This window comes from Balaenoptera acutorostrata, chromosome 9 (assembly GCF_949987535.1).
Source record: "Balaenoptera acutorostrata chromosome 9, mBalAcu1.1, whole genome shotgun sequence".
Classification (NCBI taxonomy): domain Eukaryota; kingdom Metazoa; phylum Chordata; class Mammalia; order Artiodactyla; family Balaenopteridae; genus Balaenoptera; species Balaenoptera acutorostrata.
Genome location: NC_080072.1, coordinates 36,537,342 through 36,562,018, shown reverse-complemented (window position 1 = coordinate 36,562,018; position 24,677 = coordinate 36,537,342). Strand labels below are relative to the sequence as shown.

The window sequence follows — 24,677 nt, the reverse complement described above, 5'->3', positions numbered from 1 at the left end:
CATTAAAGGAATCATTCACCATAACCACGTGGGATTATCCCTTGGATACCAGGATGGCTCAACATAGGCAAATCAATCAATGTGATACATCACCTTAATATAATTAAAGACCCATATGAACATCTCAATAGATGCAGAAAAGCTTTTGACAAAATTCAACATCTCTTCTTCATAATAAAAACTCTTAGCAAATTAGGCATGGAAGGAACATGCCTCAACATAATAAAGGCCATATATGACATAAGCCCCCAGCTAACATCATACTCGATGTTAAAATGTTGAAAGCTTTTCCTCTAAGATCAGCAACAAGACAAGGGTGCTCACTCTCACCCTTCCTATCAACATGGTGCTAGAAGTTCTAGCTAGAGAAGTCAGGGTAAAAAAGCAATAATAGGTATCAGAACTGGAAAGGGAGGAGTACAATTGTCTCTATTTGCAGATGACATGATTTTGTATAGAGAAAATCCTAAGACTCAACCAAAATCTATTAGATCTAATAAAAAAATTCAGTAAATTTGCAAGATACAAAATTAACATACAAAAATCAGTCATGTTTCTATATACTAACAATGAATTTTCTGAAAAAGAAAGATATTGATCCCATTTACAATAGCATCAAAAACAATAAAATACTTAGGAATGAATTTACCTAAGGTGGTGAAAGATCTCTACTCTGAAATCTACAAGACACTGATGAAAGAAATTAAATAAGATACTAATAAATGGAAACATATCCCATATTCATGAATTGGAAGAATTAATATTTTTAAAATGTCAATACTACCAAAAGACATCTGTAGATTTAATGCAATCCCTATCAAGATTTCAATGGCAGTTTTTACAGAAGTGGAAAAAATACTCCTAAAATTTATATGGAACCTCAGAAGATCCAAATAACAAAGAAATACTGAGAAAGAAGAGCAAAGCGGTTGGCATCACACTTTCTCATTTCAAGCTATACTATTAAGCTATCATCATCAAAAGAGTATTACATGAGCATAAAAACAGACAAATGAACCAATGGAACAGGATCAAGAGCTCAGAAATAAAACCAAGCACATATGGTCAACTAATACTTGACAAGGGAGCCAAGAATACTCAATGGAGAAAAAAAACATCTCTTCAATGAACGCTGCAGGGATAATTGAACAATCATATGTAAAAATAAAACTGCACCGCTATTTTACACCATTCCCAAAAATTCAAAATGGATTAAAGATTTAAATGTAAGACCTTAAACCATGAAACACTTAGAAGAAAAAATAGGAATAAAGCTCCTTGTCATGGTAATGATTTTTTTATATGACACCTAAAGCACAAGCAACAAAATTTAAAAAATAAACAGTTTGGACTACATCAAGCTAAAAACTTCTGGACAGCAAAAGAAACCATCCTCAAAATGAAAATACAACCTATGGAATGGGAAAAATATTTGCAAACCATCTATCTGACAAGGGGTTAAGATATATAAATAACTCATACAACTCAATAGCATAAAAACAAATAACACAACTAAATATGCATTAAGGACCTGCATAGATATTTCTCAGAAGAAGATACATGAAAAGCCACAGGTACATCAAAAGATGCTCAGCATCACTAGTCATTAAGAAAATGCACATTAAAACCACAAAGAGGTATCACTTCATGCCTGTTCAAATGGCCATCATCAAACAGACAAGAGATAACAAATACTGGCTTGAATGTGGAGGAAAGGGAACCCTTGTGCACCGTTAGTGGGATTGAAAATTCGTATGACCACTGTGGAAAGCATTATGGAGGATCCTAAAAAAAACTTAATAAAATTACCCTATGATCCAGCAGTTTTACTACTGGGAATATATCCAAAGGAAATGAAAACACTAACCCAAAATGATATCTGCACCCACATGTTCATAGCAGCATTATTTACAATAGCTAAGACGCAGAAACAACCTAAGTGTTCATAGATGGATGAGTGGATGAAGAAGTTGTGGTATATATTTACAATACAATATTATTCAGCCAGAAAAAAAATGAGGAAATCCTACCATTTGCAACAACATGGATGGACCTTAATGGCATTATGGTAAGTAAAATAAATCAGACAGAGAAAGACAAATACTGTATGATTTCAGCTAGAGGTGGGATCAAAAAAGCCCAACAAACAAACAAACAAGCAAAAACATAGAAAAAGAGATCAGACTTATAGAAGTAGAGGGTGGGTGGGGGATTGAAAGAAGGTGGTCAAAAGGTACAAACTTCTGTAAGACAAGTAAGCACTAGGAATGTAATGTACAGCATGACAACTAGAGCTAACACTGCTGTCTAATATATAGGGAAGTTATTAAGAGAGTAAATCCTAATAGTTAACATCAAAGGAGAACTTTTTCACCTCTTTTTGTTTTTACTTTTTTTTTTCTTATCTATATAAGGAAATGGATGTTAGCTGAAGCAATTGTGGTAATCCTTTCACAATATATGCAAGTCAAACACCACTCTGCTGCAACTCCTTAAACTTATACAATGATGTATGACAATTATTTCCCAGTAAAAGTGGAAAATAATTTTCTTGACAGTTAACCTGTAATTCAAAAGCCAGTGTGAACATGGCTATTGTTCTGAAGCCTGTTAAAGTCTAAGAGGGGACTATTTGGCATTCTCACATAATTGATGAGATGTGAAATTATTTTGAACTAACCCTGGAGGCTATTCACTTATTCATTCTTTTGAACAGCACACACAGAGAAACTTGACATTCTGATTGGGTCTCATTGCCTGTTGAACAGTACCTGCTTCCAGAAGAATCTATCCCTGTGTTTTGATGTTGTTCATGAATAGCCATGTGGGTTCCTAAGACCTGGTCCTTCTATACTTGGGGAGAGTAATATTGTGGTCAGCTGAGCTGACCAAATGTTTTCATGTCATAGCTATCATTTTTCTTAGCTTCTGTTAAATCCATAGGGCGGTCATTTGGGGTATGGTTATATAAGCCAAATATATTAGTGAGTTAAAATCATGGTATATGAGCTATAAGCTGAAGGTCTATTGTTGAAAAATTCCTAGGACCTGGACACTCCTTTGTCCAGACTAGCTGAATTCCCCGACGCAGTTCATCTGCTTGACTAGAGTCTCTTGCTTGCTCTCTCTATAAATATGTGCAAACATACGTATGTTTGTATACATATATGTATATATGCATATGTATGTATGTGTATGCATGTATATACATATAATCTTTCATCCCCTAATATTTTGAACACTGATTTCTTGTCATTTCTCCTAGTAATAGAGCTGATGCACACCATTTGAGGTAAAGCATTTTTTAACCTGTTACTTCATTACGTATGTAGCCAGCATGTCTCCATAAAGAATGTAAAGCATTTAAAGATTTCCACTTTAGCTGGCAGTAAACATATCTCAGCAAGCCCTGTCCTATTCAACACTGTTATCCATAAAGTAGATGAAGACCCTAAGGGCAGGCCCATCAAGTTTGCAGATGTCACTAAACTGAAGGAGGACAAACTAAGATGAATGACAGACACAGCATTTAGAAAACATTGTGACAGGCCAGAGAAATGAAATGGATCTAACAAGGTGAAATACAATATGGATAAACACCAAGTTTTACACTTCCAAACAACTAACCACACAAGACACAGTAGGGCTTAATGAGGTTTTAGTCTTCATTAACCTCATAGAGGTCAACACTATGACATAACCAAAGTAAGTAAGGAAGTAAATATTGAAATCAGGCTGCATTTATAAAAGTACAGTACTTAAAACAAGGTGACCATGAGTCTCACTTCATTTTGTGTTGGTCAGACCATTACTGAGGAATTATATTCAGCTCTCTAATTCAGCTACCTCATTTGAGAAATGGAGATAAAAATTTCTATTCCACTGAATAATCAGTATTAAATGTGACAATGCATATAAAAGACTTGGCACAATGTATGACATGAAATAAATGTTAAATTGATGGTAGATGATGATAACAATTATTGGAAATACTCAAAACTGCTGAAGAAGGTGGCAGTGAATGAAGGGATGGAAAAAGGTATTCCATGCAAGCGGAAATCAAAAGAAAGCTGGAGTAGCAATACTCATATCAGACAAAATAGACTGTAAAATAAGGACTGTTACAAGAGACAAAGAAGGATACTACATATTGACCAAGGGATCAATCCAAGAAGAAGATAAAACAATTGTGAATATATGTGCACCCAACATAGGAGCACCTCAATATACATAAGGCAAATGTTTACAGACATAAATGGATAATTGACAGTAACAGAATAATAGTGAGGGACTTTAACATCCCACTTGCATCAATGGACAGGTCATCCAGACAGAAAATCAATAAGGGAACACAGGCCTTAAATGACACATTAGACCAGATGGACTTAATTTATAGAACATTCCATCTGAAAGCAGATGAATACACTTTCCTCTCAAGTGCACATGGAACGTTCTCCAGGTTAGATCACATCTTGGGCCACAAATTAAGCCTCGGTAAAATTTAAGAAAATTGGCATCATATCAAGCATCTTTTCTAACCATGATGCCATGAGATTAGAAATCAAATACAGGAAAAATACTGTAAAAAGCACAAACAACACACGGAGGCTAAAAAATACGTTATGAAGCAACCAATGGATCACTGAAGAAATCAAAGAGGAAATCAAAAAATACCTAGAGAAAAATGACAATGAAAACACGATGATCCAAAACCTATAGGATGCAGCAAAAACAGATCTAAGAGGGAAGTTTATAGCAACACAATCTTACCTCAGGAAACAAGAAAAATCTCAAACAACCTAACCTTACACCTAAAGCAAGTACAGAAAGAAGAACAAACAAAAGTGAAAGTTAGAAGCAAAGAAATCATAAGATCAGAGCAGAAATAAATGAAATAGAGGTGAAGAAAACAATGGAAAAGATCAATGAAACTAAAAGCTGGCTCTTTGAAAGATAAACAAAATTGATAAACCTTTAGCCAGACTCATCAAGAAAAAAGGGAAAGGGCTCAAATCAATAGAATTAGAAATGAAAAAGGAGAAGTTAAAACTGACACCACAGAAATACAAATGATCATAAGAGACTCCACAAGCAACTATATGCCAATAAATGGACAACCTGGAAGAAATGGACAAATTCTTAGAAAGGTACAATCTCCCAAGTGTGAACCGAGAAGAGACAGAAAATATGAACAGACCAACCACAAGCACTGAACCTGAAACTGTGATTAAAGAATTCCCAACAAACAAAAGTCCAGGACCAGATGTATTCACAGACAAATTCTATCAAACATTTAGGGAAGAATACAAATTCTATCAAACATTTAGGGAAGAATTAACACCTGTCCTTCTGAAACTCTACCATAAATTTGCAGAGGAAGGAATACCCCCAAGCTCATTCTATGAGGCCACTATCACTCTGATACCAAAACCAGACAAAGATACCACAAAAAGGAAAATTACAGTCCAATATCACTGATGAACATAAATGCAAAAATACTCAACAAAGTACTAGCCAGCCGAATCCAACAATACATTAAGAGGGTCATACACCATGATCAAGTGGTATTTATCCCAGGGATGCAAGAATTCTTCAATATCTACAAATCAATCAGTGTGATACACCACATCAACAAACTGAAGAATAAAAACCATATGATCATCTCAATAGATGCAGAAAACGCTTTTGACAAAATTTAATACTATTTATGATAAAAAAAAAAAAACTCTCCAGAAAGTGGTCATAGAGGGAACTTTCCTCAACATAATAAAGGCCATATATGACAAACCCACAGCTGACATCATTCTCAATGGTGAAAAGCAGAAAGTATTTCCTCTAAAATCAGGAACAAGACAAGGATGCCCACTCTCACCATTTTTATTCAACATAGTTTTGGAAGTCCTAGCCATGCAATTAGAGATGAAAAAGAGAGAGAAAAATCCAAAATGGAAAAGATGTAAAACTGTCATTGTTTGCAGATGACATCATACTATACATAGAAAATCCTATGTAAACCACTAGAGCTCATCAATGAATTCTATGTAAACCACTAGAGCTCATCTTTGAATTTGGTAAAGTTGCAGAATAGAAAATTAATACACAGAAATCTCGTGTATTTCTATATACTAACAACAGAAGTTCAGAAAGACAAATTAAGGAAACAATTCCATTTACCATTGCATCTAAAAGTATTAACTACCTAGGAATAAACCTACCTAAGGAGGCAAAAGACTTGTACTCTGAAAACTCTAAGATGCTGATGAAAGAAATAGAAAGTGACACAAACAGATGAAAAGATATACCATGTTCTTGGATTGGAAGAATCAATATTGTGAAAATGACTATACTACCCAAGGTGATCTACAGATTCAGTGCAATCCCTATCAAATTACCAATGGTATTTTTCACAGAACTAGAACAAAAACTTTTAAAATTTGTATGAAAACACAAAAAGACCCTGAATAGCCAAAGCAATCCTAAGAAAAACAGAGCTGGAGGAAATCAGGCTCCCTGACTTCAGACTATACTACAAAGCTACAGTAATCAAAACAGTATGGTAGTGGCACAAAAAGAGAAATATAGATTAATGAAACAGTATAGGAAGCCCAGAAATAAACCTATGCACTGATGGTCAGTTAATCTACAATAAAGGAGGCAAGAATATACAATGGAGAAAAGACAGTCTCTACAATAAGTGGTGCTGGGAAAACTGGACAGCTACATGTAAAAGAATGAAATTAGAACATTGTCTCATACCTTTCACAAAAATAAACTCAAAATGTATTAAAGACCTAAGTGTAAAGCCGGACACTATAAAACTCTTAGAGGAAAATATAGGCAGAACAGTCTCTGACATAAATTGCAACAATATCTTTTAGGATCTACCTCCTAGAGTAATGAAAATAAAAACAAAAATAAACAAATGGTACCTAGTTAAACTTAAAAGCTTTTGCACAGCAAAGGAAACCATAAACAAGATGAAAAGACAACCCACAGAATGGGAGAAATTATTTGCAAACAAGGTGACCGACAAGGGATTTATCTCCAAAACATAAAAACAGCTCATGCAGCTCTATGTGAAAAACAAACAACAACCCAATCAAAAAATAGGCAAAAGAGCTAAATGGACATTTCTCCAAAGAAGACATACAGATGGCCAAAAAGCCATGAAAAGATGCTCAACATCACTAATTATCAGAGAAATGCAAATCAAATCTACAATGAGGTATCACCACACACTGGTCAGAATGGCCATCATCAAAAAGTCTACAAACAATAAATGCTAGAGAGTGTGTGGAGAAAGGGGAACCCTCCTACACTGTTGGTGGGAATGTAACTTGGTACAACCACCATGAAGAACACTATGAAGGTTCCTTACAAAACTAAAAATGGAACTACCATACGATCCAGCAATCCCACTCCCGGGCATATATCTGGAGAAAGCCATACTTCATAAAGTTACATGCACCCCAATATTCATCGCAGCACTATTTACAATAGCCAAGACATGGAAGCAACCTAAGTATCCATCAATGGAGGAGTGGATAAAGATGTGGTACGTATATACAATGCGATATTACTCAGCCATAAAAAATGAATGAGATAATGCCATTTGCAGCAACATAGATGGACCTAGAGATTATCATACTAAGTGAAGTGAGACAGAGAAAGATATGATATCACTTATGTATGGAATCTAAAAAATGATAAAATGAACTTTTAAAAGGTGGCCATATGTCTCACCTTAAATTTTTAGCTCTTCATTGTCTGAGATGAGAAGTTACTGTGAGCAACAGACATATAAATGAGAAACAATGCAAAACGTTCTGTCTTAATGTTTGAGTGTTGTTGACCTTCAATCCCTTCTGAGTGTTCAAGGCCATTATTCCAGAAATTGTACTCTGCCTATAATTTGGGGAACTGCCTCAAGGTGGGAAGTGACACCTTATTGTAGCTCCTTGTAATAAACAACCTAAAAGCTATCTTGTAGAAGAAAAATTATTTCAAAACCAGAATATCTGGTGGTGGTGCTTAGAGAATTGCTACCTCTGTGTTACTAGATAAGTCTTTTAGCCTCTCTGGGCCTCAGTTAATTCTTCTGTAAAAAGGGTATAGTCAGACTTCCTCCCAGAGTTGAGCCAGAGATAAAATTAGGTGAATGCATTTGAATGTATTAGGTTGTTCATTGTGAACTGGGAAAAGTACAGCAGCATGATTTTCCACTCAAATGAGTGCTTGATTATTTATGCATTTTTAGCTGCTTAGTTATAATGTTACTTAGAAATATGATTTTTAAGAAACATTTAGAAGAAAAGTTTCAAAGAACATATTGACTTCTGTTTGCAACTTAGAAATGTCTCCATGTTTACTTGGGCTGCCCTGCAAGCAAGGTCAGGGAAAGGCAGGGTGTGTATATGTGAGTATACATGTGTGCATCTGTTTCGAGCAAAATGGGAGGTGGCCAGGGGAGCACTTTGACTAGAAATCTTTCCTATGTGCTCTGTAGTGTTTATAAGATTTGGTTTCCATAGGGCAGCTTATCGTTTCCCTAATGATGAAACCTCCTTAACCTCATTTCTAAACAGGATGGAAAGATATTCTGCCGGCGGACAGCTTGTGATTGCCAGAATCCAAGCGTTGACCTTTTCTGTTGCCCAGAGTGTGACACCAGGGTCACAAGTCAATGTTTAGATCAAAATGGACACCAGCTCTATCGTAGTGGAGACAACTGGACTCACAGCTGCCAGCAGTGCCGGTGTCTGGTATGTTGGCTTCCTTTAGAGTGTGTTATCCTTTATATTCTGGAGGGGTTTACAAGCTCAGTTGCCTGTGGGCTTTAGTTTCCTGCGATTTGTGATACTGTGCAGGGAGTTGTGGGTCCTGTGGCTAATTACGGGGCATATGTTCTTCCAGAAGACATTCATATTCTACTATTTAAAACACCATGTAAGACAGAAAGGACATTTATAGCACAGATTTGGTCCAAGTTAGTTTACAGTTGCTACTTTTTAGCCACTCCAGATCAATAAAATTCCCCACATGATAGAAAGCTTTCAAAGCCTTGATGGGGACTTGTAGTTCTTACAGAGCCAAATCTTTCATTTCTTGGGACATTACCATTAAAGGTTTCAATATCAGAGATAGCAGAACATAGTAGAAATATCAGGGATTGATATTGATTCTAGGTCATAGAGACAGTCCTGGTTCTCCCACATGCAAGATGTGTGTAATTAACTTGAGCAAGTCCTAACATTTTACTTGATCATTCTTTCCTTCAGTGTACACAAGTGGATGGGCACCTATTTTGCAGGGCTGTTGTGAAGATCAGAGTTATGTGAAAGGCAAGTGTAGTACTTGACACATAGAAGGTACTTAGTGCACAATAGTTACTATTGTTCATATTTCCTAGATTGAAAAATTTGTTTCTGGTGCTAAACCTTAATGTAGAAAAATGAACGTTATTTTGTATCTTAATATGGGGATACTAATGATATAATCAGGTTTGAGAAAGTCCAGAGAAAAACCTTAATTTCTGGACCTGGTTCTTTCTGTTTAAAATTATATAACACAAACAAAGATTTCTAATGTTGCAAAGACTGTTAAGACACATTATCATAGTGAATATGATGTTCCATCTCTGAGGTAATTACAGCCAGTGGAGCTAAGTCATAACTAAGTCAACTTGTAATGGAAACTGTTAGCTGTGTTCCATAATTTAACATTTGCTAAAATTAATGATTCAGTCTATGGATACTGTATAAAAACAGGCATTCAGAAAAATTTGGCTGTAAGTTTCTATTGGATTTTCTAAAGTCACCTGGCGAATGTGCAGATAATCTTAACAGAAACAAATCTTTCTTAATCACTCCTAATACTGAGGAGTATAACTCAGATATATTCAAATCATAGCCATTTTTACATCTCCCATTCAAGAATAGACAAACCCAACACAACTATAGAATTAGGTTCCATATCAGTCTGGAAAATTACATTTCTCTTTGAAGAAGCCAATCATCAGGCACTCAGAAAAATTGGTATTAATTTTAGACATGATATTTTCATAGAATTTCAAAAGAGTATCCTCTCTCATCCCCAGACCCTAAGGTTATTATTTCCTGGGAGAACTGAAGCTGCTGAATGTAACTTAATAACGACTTGAGAATAAAGTGGGTTATATTTAATAAGTATCAATAGTTTGCGTGTGCCAGACTCTGGATGATATAACAATGAGCATGACAGACATGGTCTATAGTGAAGCTGACCAAAGGCCATAGTCTTGTGAAGCTGACTGAATAATTAGGCGCGCGTTTGCATAAATTATAATGAGTGCCATGGTAACGGAAGAGGCTACACAGGTAGTAGTCTCTACTATGTGCAGCTCAGTGGAGCCACGGTGGCCACATTCTGGAATACTTGGAGGTTCTGTCTGAACTGGAACACCTTACTACATATTAGGGATGTGTCACTAGCCAGACATTACATCCAAAACCAATATGAAATTGTTCTCCTGATATTGCCCAACCTCAATTTTAAATCCAATATAAGCAACTCAGTGCATGTTGTTATTGAAATAGTACAGTGGTTTAAGTTCCTCTTTGACCTTAAGAGAAATAGATTTCTCTTTATTACACACTAGCTCAGTACCTTATCATCTATTTGTTCATTTGCTTAACATTTATTGACCAGAACTGTGCTAAGCATCAGGGAGATAAAGGAACAAGCCCAAAGCCTGAAAGCTCAAAACGTAATCTGGAATTGTATTGATAATTATGATAAGTCTCACGATAAAAATAATTATGGGTTGCCATTGGCACACAGAGATGGGACCGAACTCTTTCCGTGGCTACAGTATAGACAGTCAGCAAAAGCACCCTGGAGGAGGTGATGTCTGTATTTGTTCTTCAAGGAGGAAACACATCATACCCATAATGATGCTAAAGTAGCAACAGTTAGTGCGGACAGGGATGGAGATTCCTGAGAATTTCCCCCTCTGGGACTTTGGCAACAGGATTGTGCATAAGGTCAATGATGAAGCATTTTGGCTTTCTCTCCACAGGAAGGAGAGGTAGATTGCTGGCCGCTCACTTGCCCCAGTTTGAGCTGTGAGTACACAACCCTCTTGGAAGGGGAATGTTGTCCCCGCTGTGTCAGTGACCCCTGCCTGGCTGATAACATCGCCTATGACATCAGAAAAACTTGCCTGGACAGCTATGGCCTCTCTAGGCTTAGCGGCTCAGTGTGGACAATGACTGGATCTCCCTGCACAACCTGCAAATGCAAGGTAATCGGGTGTCCTGAGGCTAACCAGGCCTTGAACCATTGCCAGAGAACACCTGCCGGAGGTCCACTCCTGATGTTTCTGAATGCACAGGTTCCAAGGGGCATGGTGGAAACACAGGCAGGCATTTGCTTCTCACCAGAGGTTAATCTGTCTGAATGGATTGTAGCTGGACCGTGTATTAAGGCAAATTCCAAATGATGACCATGGAATAAAATAGTCCTCTCTTTTGCCTTTTAAAATACAGGATTTAAACAATTGCACTAGGCCCAATTATGGCTGATTTAAGCTATTTTGACCTGCATATTAAAAAGTAAAAAAAAAAAAAAAAATCTTTTTTCATCCTGGAAATTTTTATAAGCTCTTTCATGAAACTGCCAATGTTAGAAGAAAGTGTTCTATAAATCTATGAAGTTTTTGCTTTGTTTAATTATCACAGTACCTAATGCAGGGACTTGAAGCTCTTGCTGCGCGATTTAATTCATTGTGATTATTTTCCTATCTTTTTGGAGGAGTTCCCATGAGGCATCCTCATATGTCATTAAAATTAATAACTGACCCCTTCCTACCTTCAAAGCTTATGAAGAGCTATGACTGTAGTCAACTTGAAGCAAGCGTTAGGCAGGGTCAAATTTCTGCCGAAACATCTGCTTAAGATTCCCATGATTAAGCATGTTAAAAATATTAGTCCATTCAATTCTGTCAAACCCTGGCTCAGCTTCAGGCATCAGTGGAAGGATCCCAACTTGTCTTTTTATGCTTTTAAATGTGGATTCTTTTCTCTTTCCTGAAAAGTACCATCTTAAAATGCAGCCCCAATACAAAAAGGACATCAAGCTTCATATAACAAGAGTCATGGTCCCATTGTACCTTCAGCCCCATCAGACACAATGACCAGATGTGGAGACCTATGTTATTTAGTATTATTTCTCTGAGATTAGGTTTGAGATTCATTTAGGAGGATTATAAAGGTATATTTACATTAATACATGTAATTGATTTTTCATGAAGAAGTCCCCAAAATTGATAGGTACCATCCCCTTCACAGTCACCATGAGATAGTCTATATTTACCCCTAATATGCCCACCTTTCTGTAAGCCATTTTGGAGTTATTTTCAGGCTCTTTTGGTACTTTTGACTAGTAGTATTAATGGCAATTTATCTTTCAGGGGGTTATTTTTGGAAAGAATCTCATTTAGAGTAAGTCCAGTGAATAAGTTGTGTAAACAAACAACTTGGAAATACAGAGGAGTCTCAAAGAAACATGGTCTGAGCTCAGACAGGGGTGTATGAAGTTGCACTGCCAGCAGTAGCCAACAAGAGGGACCCTGAAGGGTCTCATAAGTCTTTCCTTTCTTTCAACTCCTACTCTGGCATTTTTCTAGTAATATTTTTATAGCATTCATGGAGTTGGTCTCAATACGTAGATGGTCATTTTGAATATAAAGGTGGACACTGCATATTGATTTATATTCTATGTCTCACTGGCTAATGCTTGTGTCTTGATGCACAGAATGGAAGTGTCTGCTGTTCTGTGGATTTGGAGTGTCTTCATAATAATTGAAGTATTTAAAATGGACTCATCATCGCGGGAGAAAAATGGACAAAATAACCATCCAACATGATGAAGAACAGGAGTTGGTGTTTTTTGTTTTTTGTTTTTAACCACAGACAATTACCAAAGTTTCCACTGAAGGAAGGTGTTTGGGGGTTGCCTTTTGGACCTACCACATTGCTCATTCTTGCTAACCTAGTCTAGGTGACCTACAGTGCAGTGCATTTAAGTCTATGGTTGTTTAAAAAAAAAAAAAAGTTTCCCATGTTGTAAATCACGTTTCCCTTATCAGATCATTTGCAGACACATTTAAATGATCTCATGGTAAATGTTGATGTATTTTTTTGTTTATTTTGTGTACTAACAAACATAATAGAGACCCAGCTCCTTTTGTTTATTTTTTCTGGATTTTTGGATCAAATTCTACAAATAAAGTTGCCTGTTGTGATTTTTGTCCCATCCACTGAATACTTAGTATTGAGATTCCTGTGAAACGTATTAATATGTGTATGTAGAGCCTAACTGCATCTTACATTTCAAACTGTTGAACACACCTAGATACCCACTCGTTCAGCTTACGCAAGCTGAGAGCAATTATGATATGTTAAAGAGGGGAAAGACCACAAACATAAATAATTATTTGAAAAGGAACTTTCTCCTCCCTCTTACAAACAAAAGAAACAAAATCTTAAGCCACAATTTAGAAGCAGCAATGCTTGCAGACTTTTCTGGCATTGAAAGAGAAAGTATCCTTGCATCGGTTTTATATAGTATTTGATACTTACTTACGAGGGACTTCCATGCTTTTTAATACAAGTTGTCACTATAGGAGAGGTGCATGGTGTTATTCCTACATTAGAGTAAATTAATGTATCCCAGTCAACCAATTTGTTCAGATCTAGTTGATTTATAACACATTGGGATTGATAACCAGGTCTCCTGATGCCTGTCCAATGATATTTTCTACTAAATCATGCCACATCACATATGGTAGAGGATACACTTTTAAGAAAGCTGTTTGTATGCTCAGTAGTTATTTTAGAACAGTGAATGTTTTCATTTGAGCCACTACCATATTTTTAAGAGATGGCAGTTATTGAGTTACATAAAATGAATAAAATGTGCAAATGACATTATATCTGAGCTGAGAATTAAAACAGTTGTAGTTTTCAAGTGAACCACATCTTAGTGGTTTGTAATACCTAAGTCTCCTGAATTCATCATTGTTCTGAATCAAGTTGGTTCATGAAATTTTGTTCACAAAATCAAGACAAAGACCTAAGTTGTTAAGTCAGTCATGCTAAATATATTTTAAGTCCCAAATATTAATAGAATTAATAATTAAAAATTACAAGTTCAGATTACTTATTTATTGATATTTGTCAGTATTTTTGTGAAGATCAAATTCACTACAATTCACTACATGAGATCAATTTCATGTGCTAAATTATGATATAGCAGTTAAAACTATATTTGACAACTACTGCTATAGTACGGTAAATTAGAACACATCTCCATTTTAATTCTTTAAGTGTAATCTTGGAACAGAGATTTTGAAAAATGATTATTTAGAAAATATTTATGGCACCTCCATTAAAAAATACCCATCAGTTTTCAATGGAAAAACAAAGACATTTATAAGAATCATTTGTGGCTGTATAAGTGAGGGGTTGGCAAACTATGGTCCCTTGAGTCAAATCCGGACATCTGCCTATTTCATTGGAACACAGCCATGCACGTTCATTTATATATTCTCTACTGCTGAAGAAAGTGGCAGAACTGAGTAGTTCCAACAAAGACGCAAAACCAAAAATATCACCATCTTACCTCTACAAAAACGCTTGCCAACGTCTGGTGTAAGTGATGACTGAACATTGGTGTGTATTTTAGAATGTGTGTTTCCATTTTTTTCCAAGGAATTTCCAGAATCTAACTGTTTTCATTGAATCTGTACATATTCATACTTTGTTGCAGAGCCATTAGCATTGATGGCTCATCCTAAAATACTGGTGTTTCACAACTACAATCATAAGACTCAGTATTTTCTTCTTTTCATTTCAGTTAAATTTAATCTGTGCTAACGTGATGACAAAATGTTATTGATATTTAGTAACACAATTTAAACTACTGCCAGCTCCTATCTATACGGGGTTTTACTTCCTATAAAATAATTGATGACACTTCCTTATTAAAAAATTGAGAACTTTATTCATAAAGTACTGTGCTGAGCTGGGGAAATAAAAAGATGAACAAAATACTTTTTACTTTAAAGATCACCATTATGCGGGCCTTTAGAAGGTGCTGACAATCTCCGAATCCATTAGGGGATCATATTGAAATAAATTACTCCCTGAAATATCTTCTCCAGCCAGAAACTGAAAAGTTATTTTTAAAAGTGTGGTAAACCTCCTGATGGAATGTGCTTAAGTCTCATGCTGTGATTTACAGTGTGAAATGGCTATGCATTTAATGAACAAAAAAAGTGTTTGACAAACATATCTCCTTACAGATCATAACCATTGTCTTCAAGTGTAACATACACATTGGTAAGAAACAATGATAAATACATAAGCAATTATGTAGCTACCCTCTGATTTTCAATAGTGTAAAAGCACTGTGATTCAAGACAGTAGAATATGGAGATGAAAGTCCTATATATTAACAAGACACATCAATTAAACATAAATTTTGCCTCATTTCTTGCTAGGTTGCATATGAAATATATATATACATATATCATATATGTTATATATAGGTACCATATCTATAATCTATATATATTTATATGCAACTGATAATGCATATATCTTAATGTATATTCATATTATTTAGTCTCAGAGCTTCCCCTCCTCTGAGCTTTCTAGTTCTACACTAATGTTACTGTTATGGACTTAATGTACATTTTCCTTGTATTATACAAAAGGCTAGACTACATACAATCTTCATTTTCTAGCATCCAGCATAGTGCCTTGCATAGGGTCGGTTTTCCATTAATTATTTAAAAAATTAAATTCATAATCTTTTATAGTATCAATAAGTTATCATGGGATGGTGGAAACAACCCACTCTAGTGGCTTTAAAATGTTCTTAAGCAATAAGACCTGTTTAAAAATAAAATTTATTCAGTGCTTTGCTATAAAAATCAGATAAAAGCAGAATTTCTCTGCTTGGAGCAAGGGTTGGAGAACTGGAATACCTTCATATATCCCACCACAACTCACAGACATCAAGAGAGCATAGCTTAAAAGCCACTGACCAACCCATCACCTTCCCTTCTGCAAATGAAACCAACACTCAGATGTTACGTGAATTGGCCAGAGTTCATAATTAATTTGTTATAGACCTAGAACTACCGCCCAATCCACCCTGGTTTTCCCTCTGCCATCCTGGTAATGATTTGAAATGTTTTTTCAAATTTCAATTTCAAGTGAGCTTTTTTTACTCCTTCTAAATGGATGACATTAAAAGATAATCATGAGTTCAGGCCAAGAGAGTGGAGTAGGAAGACCCTGAGCTCATTGGCTCTCATAAGCACACCAAAAGTATAATTATTTGCAGAGCAATTATTGACGAGAAAGACCAGAATCTAGCAGAAAAGATCTGCTGCAACTAAAGATATAAAAAAGGAGAGAGATGAGTAGAAGGGGTGGAGTTGTGGTATAGTCAAGACCCATTCCCCCAGGTGAGTGACCCACAGATGGGAGAATAATTACAATTGCAGAGGTTCTCCCCTAGGAGCAATGGGTCTGAGCCCTACATCAGGCTCTGCAGCCTGAAGGTCTTGTACCAGGAAGAGGAGCCCCCAGAACATTTGACTTTGAAGGCCATCAGGGCTTACTTTCAGAAGACCCAGAGGGCTGTGGGAAATAGAGACTCCACTCTTAAAGGATGCACACAAAATCTCACATGGTCCAGGATGCGAGGCAGAGGCATTGATTTAAGAGGAGCTTGGGTCAGATCTACCTGCTGATCTTGGAGAGTCTCCTAGAGAGTCAGGAGGCAACTGGAACTCACTCTAGGCATGTAGACACTGGCAGCAGCCATTTATTGAAAATTGTTCTACTGCATGGACAAAGATGCTGGCAAGTGCCATTTAGGAATCCTCCCGCTAGCTTATTAGCACTAGGACCTTGCCCTGTCTGCCAGCCTGTAGACACAAGTACTAGGATGCCTCAGGCCAAGCAACTAGCCAGGTGGGGACAAAGCCCCACCCACTGGCAGGCAGGTTGCCTTAAGACCTCCTGAGCCCAAGCCATCCCAGGACTTGACCCTGTCAACAAAAGGGACCCAGCCCCAAATACCAGTGTTAACAGGCACAAGCCCGGGAACCCCTAGGGCTCTGCAGCCAGAGATCCTAGGCCCCAACTCTGCCCACCAGTGAGCAGGCATCAGCCCTAGGACCCCCAGGGCCCCAGACCCACCCACCAGCAGGCTGACACACCAACTCCAGGACCCCCAGGGCCCCCTATAATTGGAGACTCTGAGACTCAGCTCCACCCAACCAATGGGCAGACACCAGCCCTGGGACCACCACAGCCTCGTGGTCTACAGTGGCAGGACCCAGCCCACCTACCAGCAGGCCAGCACCAGCCTTAGGAACCTCTCGGCCCTGGTCCCACCCACCAGCAGACCAACACCAGTTCTGAGACATCTTGGGCCTCTCAGCCAGCTGCCATGGGATCCCATCCCACCCATCAGTGGGCCAACACAAACTTTGGGACACTCTGGACCCTGAAGCTAGCTGTGTCAGCACCTGGTCCTGCTCACCAGTGGGCCAACACCAGCTTCAGGACACCAAGGGCCCTGCACCCAGAGACTTTAGGACCTGGTTCCACCCACAAGTGGGTGGGAATCAGTCCCAGATTCCGCTAAGCCTGAAACCTTCCCACCAGCAGGTGGACGTGAGCCCTAGGATCACTGCAGCCCCATAGCCAGACGATACACCATAAGCCCTTCATCAGCCCCAGGACATCAAGGGTTCTGGCCCTGCCCATCAGCAGGCCAACACCAACTCTGAGATACCTTGATCTTCTCAGCCAGCTGCTCTGGGATCCAGCGCCACTCACTAGTGGGCCAGCACTAGCTTTGGGACACCTAGGAAATTGCAGCCAACCATGTCAGGAAATAACCCCATCCCCCAGCAGGCCAACACTAGACCCTGGAATCCTAGCCCCACAACCACCCAGCCCCAGAAACTGGCTCTGACCACCAGTGAGCCAGCAGTAGCCAGGGTTTATCAGCCACCCAGCCCTGCCAACCAGTGACAGCAGCTTCTGCACAAGGCAAGGCCTGGCAACCAACTGGACCAGAGGCCAGTCATGCCTACAAGACCACCCAACTAGTCAAGCCACCACAAGAGAAAGACACACACAGCCCACATAGAGAGCACACCTAGAGCGTATTAGCTCTGGTGACCAAAGGGAAGCATGTTGCTGGGATGCATAGGACATCTCCCACACGAGGATACTTCTCCAAGATTTGGAAACATAACCAACCTACCAGATACATAGAACTAAACACAGAGAGTTAGGCAAAAAAAAGGTGAGAGGAACACATTCCAAATGAAGGAATGAGATAAAACCCCAGAAGAAGAACCCCAGAAGAAGAAGGGAAGTGGAGACAGGCAATCAACCCAATAAAGGGTTCAAGGTAATGATTGTAAAGATGATCAAAGAACTTGGGAGAAAATGGATGAACAAAGTGAGATGTTTAACAAAGAAAAGATATAAAAAAGAACCAAACAGAGCTGAAGAATACAATAACTGAAATAAAAAATGCACTCGAAGGAATGAAGAGTAGATTAGAAGATACAGAAGAACGGATCACTGAGCCATAAGACAGAGTAATGTAAATCACTGAACCTGACCAGAAAAAAAAGAATAAAAAGAAATGAGAACATTTTAAGAGACCTTTGTGACAACATCAAACATACTAACATTTGCATTATAGAGGTCTCAGAAGGAGAAGAGAGAGGAAAGGGGTAGATAACATATTTGAAGGCATTGTAGCTGAGAACTTTCCTAACCTGGGAAAGCAAACAGACACCTAGGTCCAAGAAGCACAGAAAGTTCCAAATAGGATCAACTGAAAAAGTGCCACCCCAAGACACATTGTAATTAAAATGGCAAAAATTAAAGAGAGAATATTAAAAGCAACAAGGGAAAAGTAACAAGTTACACATAAGGGAACTCCCATCAGGCTATCAGCTGATTTTTCAGCAGAAACTCTGCAGGCCAAAAATGAGTGGCATGATATATTTAAAGTGATGAAAAGGAAAATCTACAACGAAGAATACTCTACCCAGCAAGGCTTTCATTCATATTTCATGGAGGGATCAAAAGTTTTACAGACAAGAATGTGATCAAGACAGCAGAATAGTAGGACATGGAGTTCACCTCCTCCCACAAATACGTCAAAAATACATCTACACGTGGAAAGATCCTCACAGAATATCTACTGAATGCTGGCAGAAGACCTCAGACTGCTGAAAGGGCAAGAACATCTCCACATAACCAGTTATGACAAAAGAAAAAAAAAGTGAGAAAGGAATCAGGATGGGACCTGCGCCCCTGGGAGAGAGCTGTGAAAGAGGAAAGGTTCCTGCACCCTGGGAAGCCCGCTCACCAGCAGGGAGATTGTCTGGGACAGAAGAAGAGCTTCAGAGCCTCAGAGGAGAACACAGCAGCCAGAGTGGAGGGAGAACTGTACAGATGGTCAGTGCTGCCACGCTGCACTCCCCAGCTTGAGACACTCATTCACCAGTATGGGTGGGGGCTGGGTGATGGAACTCAAGCTTTGGAGATCAGACCCAGTGAGAAGACTGGAGTTGACTATACAGAAATGGCCTGTGAGGACTAGAATCTGGTATGACTGCAACTGAGGGTGTACATAGAGGAAGCCCAGGTTGCCTTAGATGCCGGTGCCATTGCTTTGGGGGTGCTTTGGGGGGGGGGGCAGGACCTGTCATTGTAGCCTTTTTACATATGTGCATGCTCACAGAGGTCAGGACACCTCCTGCACAGGCTGGAGGGGCGATCATGAACAGCCACTGCCCGCCTGGACTCCAGGAGTGGATTTTACACTTGTCAACATACATGCACTTCATCAACATATATGCACATGATATGGGAGCACCCAAATACATAAAACAAATACTAACAGACATAAAGGGAGAAATTGACAGGAATACGATAATAGTAGGAGACTTTAACACCCCACTCACATCAATGGACAGATCTTCTAGACAGAAAATCAATCAGGCAACAGAGATCCTAAATAATACAATAGAACAGTTAGATTTAATTGATATTTTCAGGACATTACATCCAAAATTATCCAGAATACACATTCTTTTCAAGTGCACATGAAATATTCTTTAGGACTGACTACATACTAAGGCACAAAACAAGCCTCAACAAATTTAAGAGTATAGAAATTATCTCAAGCATCTTTTCTGACCATAACAGCATGAAACTAGAAATTAACCACGGAAAAAGAAAGGAGAAATAACCAACTACATGGAGACTAAACAACATGCTACTAAAAAACCAGTGGGTCAACAATGAAATCAAAGAGGAAATTAAAAAATACCTTGAGACAAATGAAAATGAAAACAACCACACAAAATCTATGGGATGCAGCAAAAGTAGTTCTTGGAAGTTCAGATACAGGCCTTCCTCAAAAAACAAGAAAAATCTCAAATAAACAACCTAACCTACCACTTAAAAGAATTAGAAAAAGAAGAACAAACAAAACCTAAAGTCAGCAGAAGGAGGAAATAAAGATAAGAGAGGAAATAAATACAATACACATTTAAAAAACAATAGAAAAAAAATCAGTAAAAGCAAGATCTGGTTCTTTGAAAGGATAAACAAGATTAACAAAAACCTCAGGCCAGCATTAACAAGAATAAAAGAGAGAGAACCTAAGTAAACAAGTAAGAAATGAAAAAGGAGACATAACAACTGATACTGCAGAAATACAAAAAAACCTAAGGGAATACTATGAACAATTATATGTCAACAAATTCAACAACCTAGAAGAAATGTATGCAGAAAACTATAAGACACTGATGAAAGAAATTAAAGGTGATACAAACAGATTGAGATATATACTATGTTCTTGGATTGGAAGAATCAACATTGTGAAAATGACTATAATACCCAAAGCAATCTACAGATTCAATGCAATCCCTATCAAACTACCAATGGCATTTTTCACAGAACTAGACAAAAAATTTCACAATTTATATGGAAACACAAAAGACCCTGAAGAGCCAAAGCAATCTTGAGAAAGAAAAATGGAGCTGGAGGAATCAGGCTCCTTGACTTCAAACTATACTACACAGCTACAGTCATCAAGCCAGTATGGTACTGGAACAAAAACAGAAATACAGATCAATGGAACAGGATAGAAAACCCAGAGATAAACCCACACACATATGGTCACCTTATTTTTGAGAAAGGAGGCAAGAATATACAATGGAGAAAAGACAGCCTCTTCAATAAGTGGTGCTGGGAAAAATGGACAGGTACATGTAAAAGAATGACATTAGAACACTTCCTAACACCATACACAAAAATAAACTCAGAATGGATTAAAGACCTAATGTAAGGCCAGACACTATAAAACTCTTAGAGGAAAACATAGGCAGAACACTCTATGACATAAATCACAGCAAGATCCTTTTTGACCCATCTCCTAGAGAAATAGAAATAAAAACAAAAATAAACAAATGGGACCTAATGAAACTTAAAAGCTTTTGCACAGCAAAGGAAACCATAAACAAGACAAAAAGACAACCCTCAGAGTGGGAGAAAATATTTGCAAACAAAGCAACTGACAAAGGATTAATCTCCAAAATTTACAAGCAGCTCATGCAGCTCAATATCAAAAAAACAAACAGCCTAATCCAAAAATGAACAGAAGACCTAAACAGACATTTCTCCAAAGAAGATATACAGATTGCCAACAAAGACATGAAAGGATGCTCAACATCACTAATCATTAGAGAAATGCAAATCAAAACTACAATGAGGTATCACCTCACACCGGTCAGAATGGCCATCATCAAAATATCTGCAAACAATAAATGCTGGAGAGGGTGTGGAGAAAAGGGAACACTCTTGCACTGTTGGTGGGAATGTAAATTGATACAGCCACTATGGAGAACAGTATGGAGGTTCCTTAAAAAACTAAAAATAGGGGCTTCCCTGGCGGCGCAGTGGTTGAGAATCTGCCTGCCAATGCAGGGGACACGGGTTCGAGCCCTGGTCTGGGAAGATCCCACATGCCGCGGGGCGGCTAGGCCCGTGAGCCACAACTACTGAGCCTGCGCGTCTGGAGCCTGTGCTCCGCAACGGAAGAAGCCGCGATAGTGAGAGGCCCGCGCACCGCGATGAAGAGTGGCCCCCGCTCGCCGCAACTAGAGGAAGCCCTCGCACAGAAACGAAGACCCAACACAGCCATAAATAAACAGATAAATAAATAAATAAAATTAAAAAAAAACAACAACTAAAAATAGAACTATCATATGACACAGCAATCCCACTACTGGCCATATACCCTGAGAAAACCAAAATCCGAAACGAGTCATGTACCACAATGTTCATTGCAGCACTATTTACAATAGCCAGGACATGGAAGCAACCTAAGTATCCATCGACAGATGAATGGATAAGGAAGATGTGGCACATCTATACAAAGGAATATAAAAAGAAATGAAATTGAGTTATTTGTGGTGAGGTGGATGAACCTAGAGTCTGTCATACAGAGTGAGGTAAGTCAGAAAGAGAAAAACAAATACCGTATGCTAACACATATATATGGAATCTTAAAAAAAAAAAAGAGGTTCTGAAGAACCTAGGGGCAGGACAGGAATAAAGATGCAAACATAGAGAATGGACTTGAGGACATGGGGCAGGGGAAGGGTAAGCTGGGACGAAGTGAGAGAGTGGCATTGACATATGTACACTACCAAATGTAAAATAGATAGCTAGTGGGAAGCAGCCGCATAGCACAGGGAGATCAGCTCGGTGCTTTGTGACCACATAGAGGGGTGGGATGAGGAGGGTGGGAGGGAGACGCAAGAGGGAGAAGATATGGGGATATATGTATATGTATAGCTGATTCACTTTGTTATACAGCAGCAACTAACACAGTAATGTAAAGCAATTATACTCCAATAAAGATGCTAAAAAAACCCCCAACAATTTGACAATCTAGAAGAAATGGACATGTTTCTAGAAACACAGAGCCCACCAAAATTGAATCAAGAAAAAATGGATAATTTGAACAGACCGATCACTAGAAGTGAAACAGAATCTGTAATTAAAATCTCCCTACAAACAAAAGTTCAGGACCAGATGGCATCACAGGCAGATTCTACCAAACATACAAATAAGAACTTATACTGATCTTTTCAAACTCTTCCAAAAATATCGAAGAGGAGGGAACAGTCCCAAAGACATGATATGAAGCTAACATAACCCTGATACCAAAACCAAAACAAAGACACCACCAATAAAGAAATTTCCAGGCCAATATCTTTGATGAATACAGATGCAAAAATTCTGAACAAAATATTAGCAAAACAAATCCAACAACACATAAAAAATATCACCCACCACAACCAAGTGGGATTCATCCCAAGTTCAGAAGGATGGTTCAACATATGCAAATCAATCAATGTGATATACCACATAAACAAAAGACAAAAACCACATGATCATCTCAATCATTTGATGAAATTCAACATTCTTTTATGATAAAACTCTTACTAAAGTGGGTTTAGAGGGAACATCTCAATATAATAAAAGCTACAACAAACCCACAGCCAATATAATACTAAATGGTGAAAAGCTGAAAGCCTTCCCACTAAAACCTGGAACAGACAAGGATGCCTACTCTCAACTCTTCTATTCAACATAGTATTGTAAGACCTAGCCACAGCAATCAGACAAGAAAAAGAAAGAAAAGGTATCCAAATTGAAAGAGGTTAAATTGTCATTATAGGCAGATGATATGATAGTATATATAGAAAACCCTAAAGACTCCACACAAAAACTACTAGAACTGTTAAACAAAGTCAGCAAGGTAGCAGGATACAAGATTAACATACAGAAATCGGTTGCATTCCTTTACACCAACAATGAAATATCAGAAAGTGAATGTAAAAAACAAAAATCAAAAAACGCACATTTTAAACTCAGACCCCCAAAACTAAAGTACTTAGGAATAATCTTGACCAAGGAGGTGAAAGATGTATATGCTAAGACCTATAAAACATTAATAAAGGAAACTGAAGATGACTCAAAGAAATGGAAAGATATCTCACACTCTTGGCTTGGAATAATTAATATTGTTAAAATGGCCATATTATCCAAAGCAATCTACAGATTTAATGTGATATCTATCAAATTACCCGTGACATTTTTCACAGAACTAGAACAAATAATCCTAAAATTCATATGGAACCATAAAAGACCAAGAATTGCTAAAGCAATCCTGAATAAAAAGAGCAAAGCAGGAGGCATAACCCTCCCAGACTTCAGACAATACTACAAAGCACAATAATCAAAACAGCATGGTATTGGCACAAAAACAGACATATTGATCAATGGAACATAATAGAGAGCCCAGAAATAACCCACACACATATGGTCAATTAATCTTTGACAAAGGAGGCAAGAATATACAATGGGAAAAAGATAGTCTCTTCAGCAAGTGGTGCTGTGAAAGTTAGACAGCCACATGTAAAATCAATGAAGTTAGAAAACATGCAATTGCCACACAAAAATAAACTCAAAATTGCTTAAAGACTTATTATTTATAAGACTGACACC

General features: G+C 37.9%; 1 protein-coding gene across 2 annotated transcripts in view; it reads left to right on the top strand.

The window, feature by feature from the left end:
• Positions 1–13,316, top strand: part of NELL1 (neural EGFL like 1) — an 858,172-nt gene extending 844,856 nt beyond the window's left edge. The window contains exons 17-19 of one of the 2 annotated variants that reach the window (XM_057553940.1): positions 8,586–8,762; positions 11,057–11,281; positions 12,793–13,316. In XM_057553940.1, the coding sequence (XP_057409923.1) occupies positions 8,586–8,762; positions 11,057–11,281; positions 12,793–12,843 (453 nt within the window). In that variant the 3' untranslated portion in view covers positions 12,844–13,316. The remainder of the gene's footprint in view (positions 1–8,585; positions 8,763–11,056; positions 11,282–12,792) is intronic. The other variant, XM_057553939.1, reaches the window with a different exon arrangement.
• Positions 13,317–24,677: the final 11,361 nt, after the last annotated feature.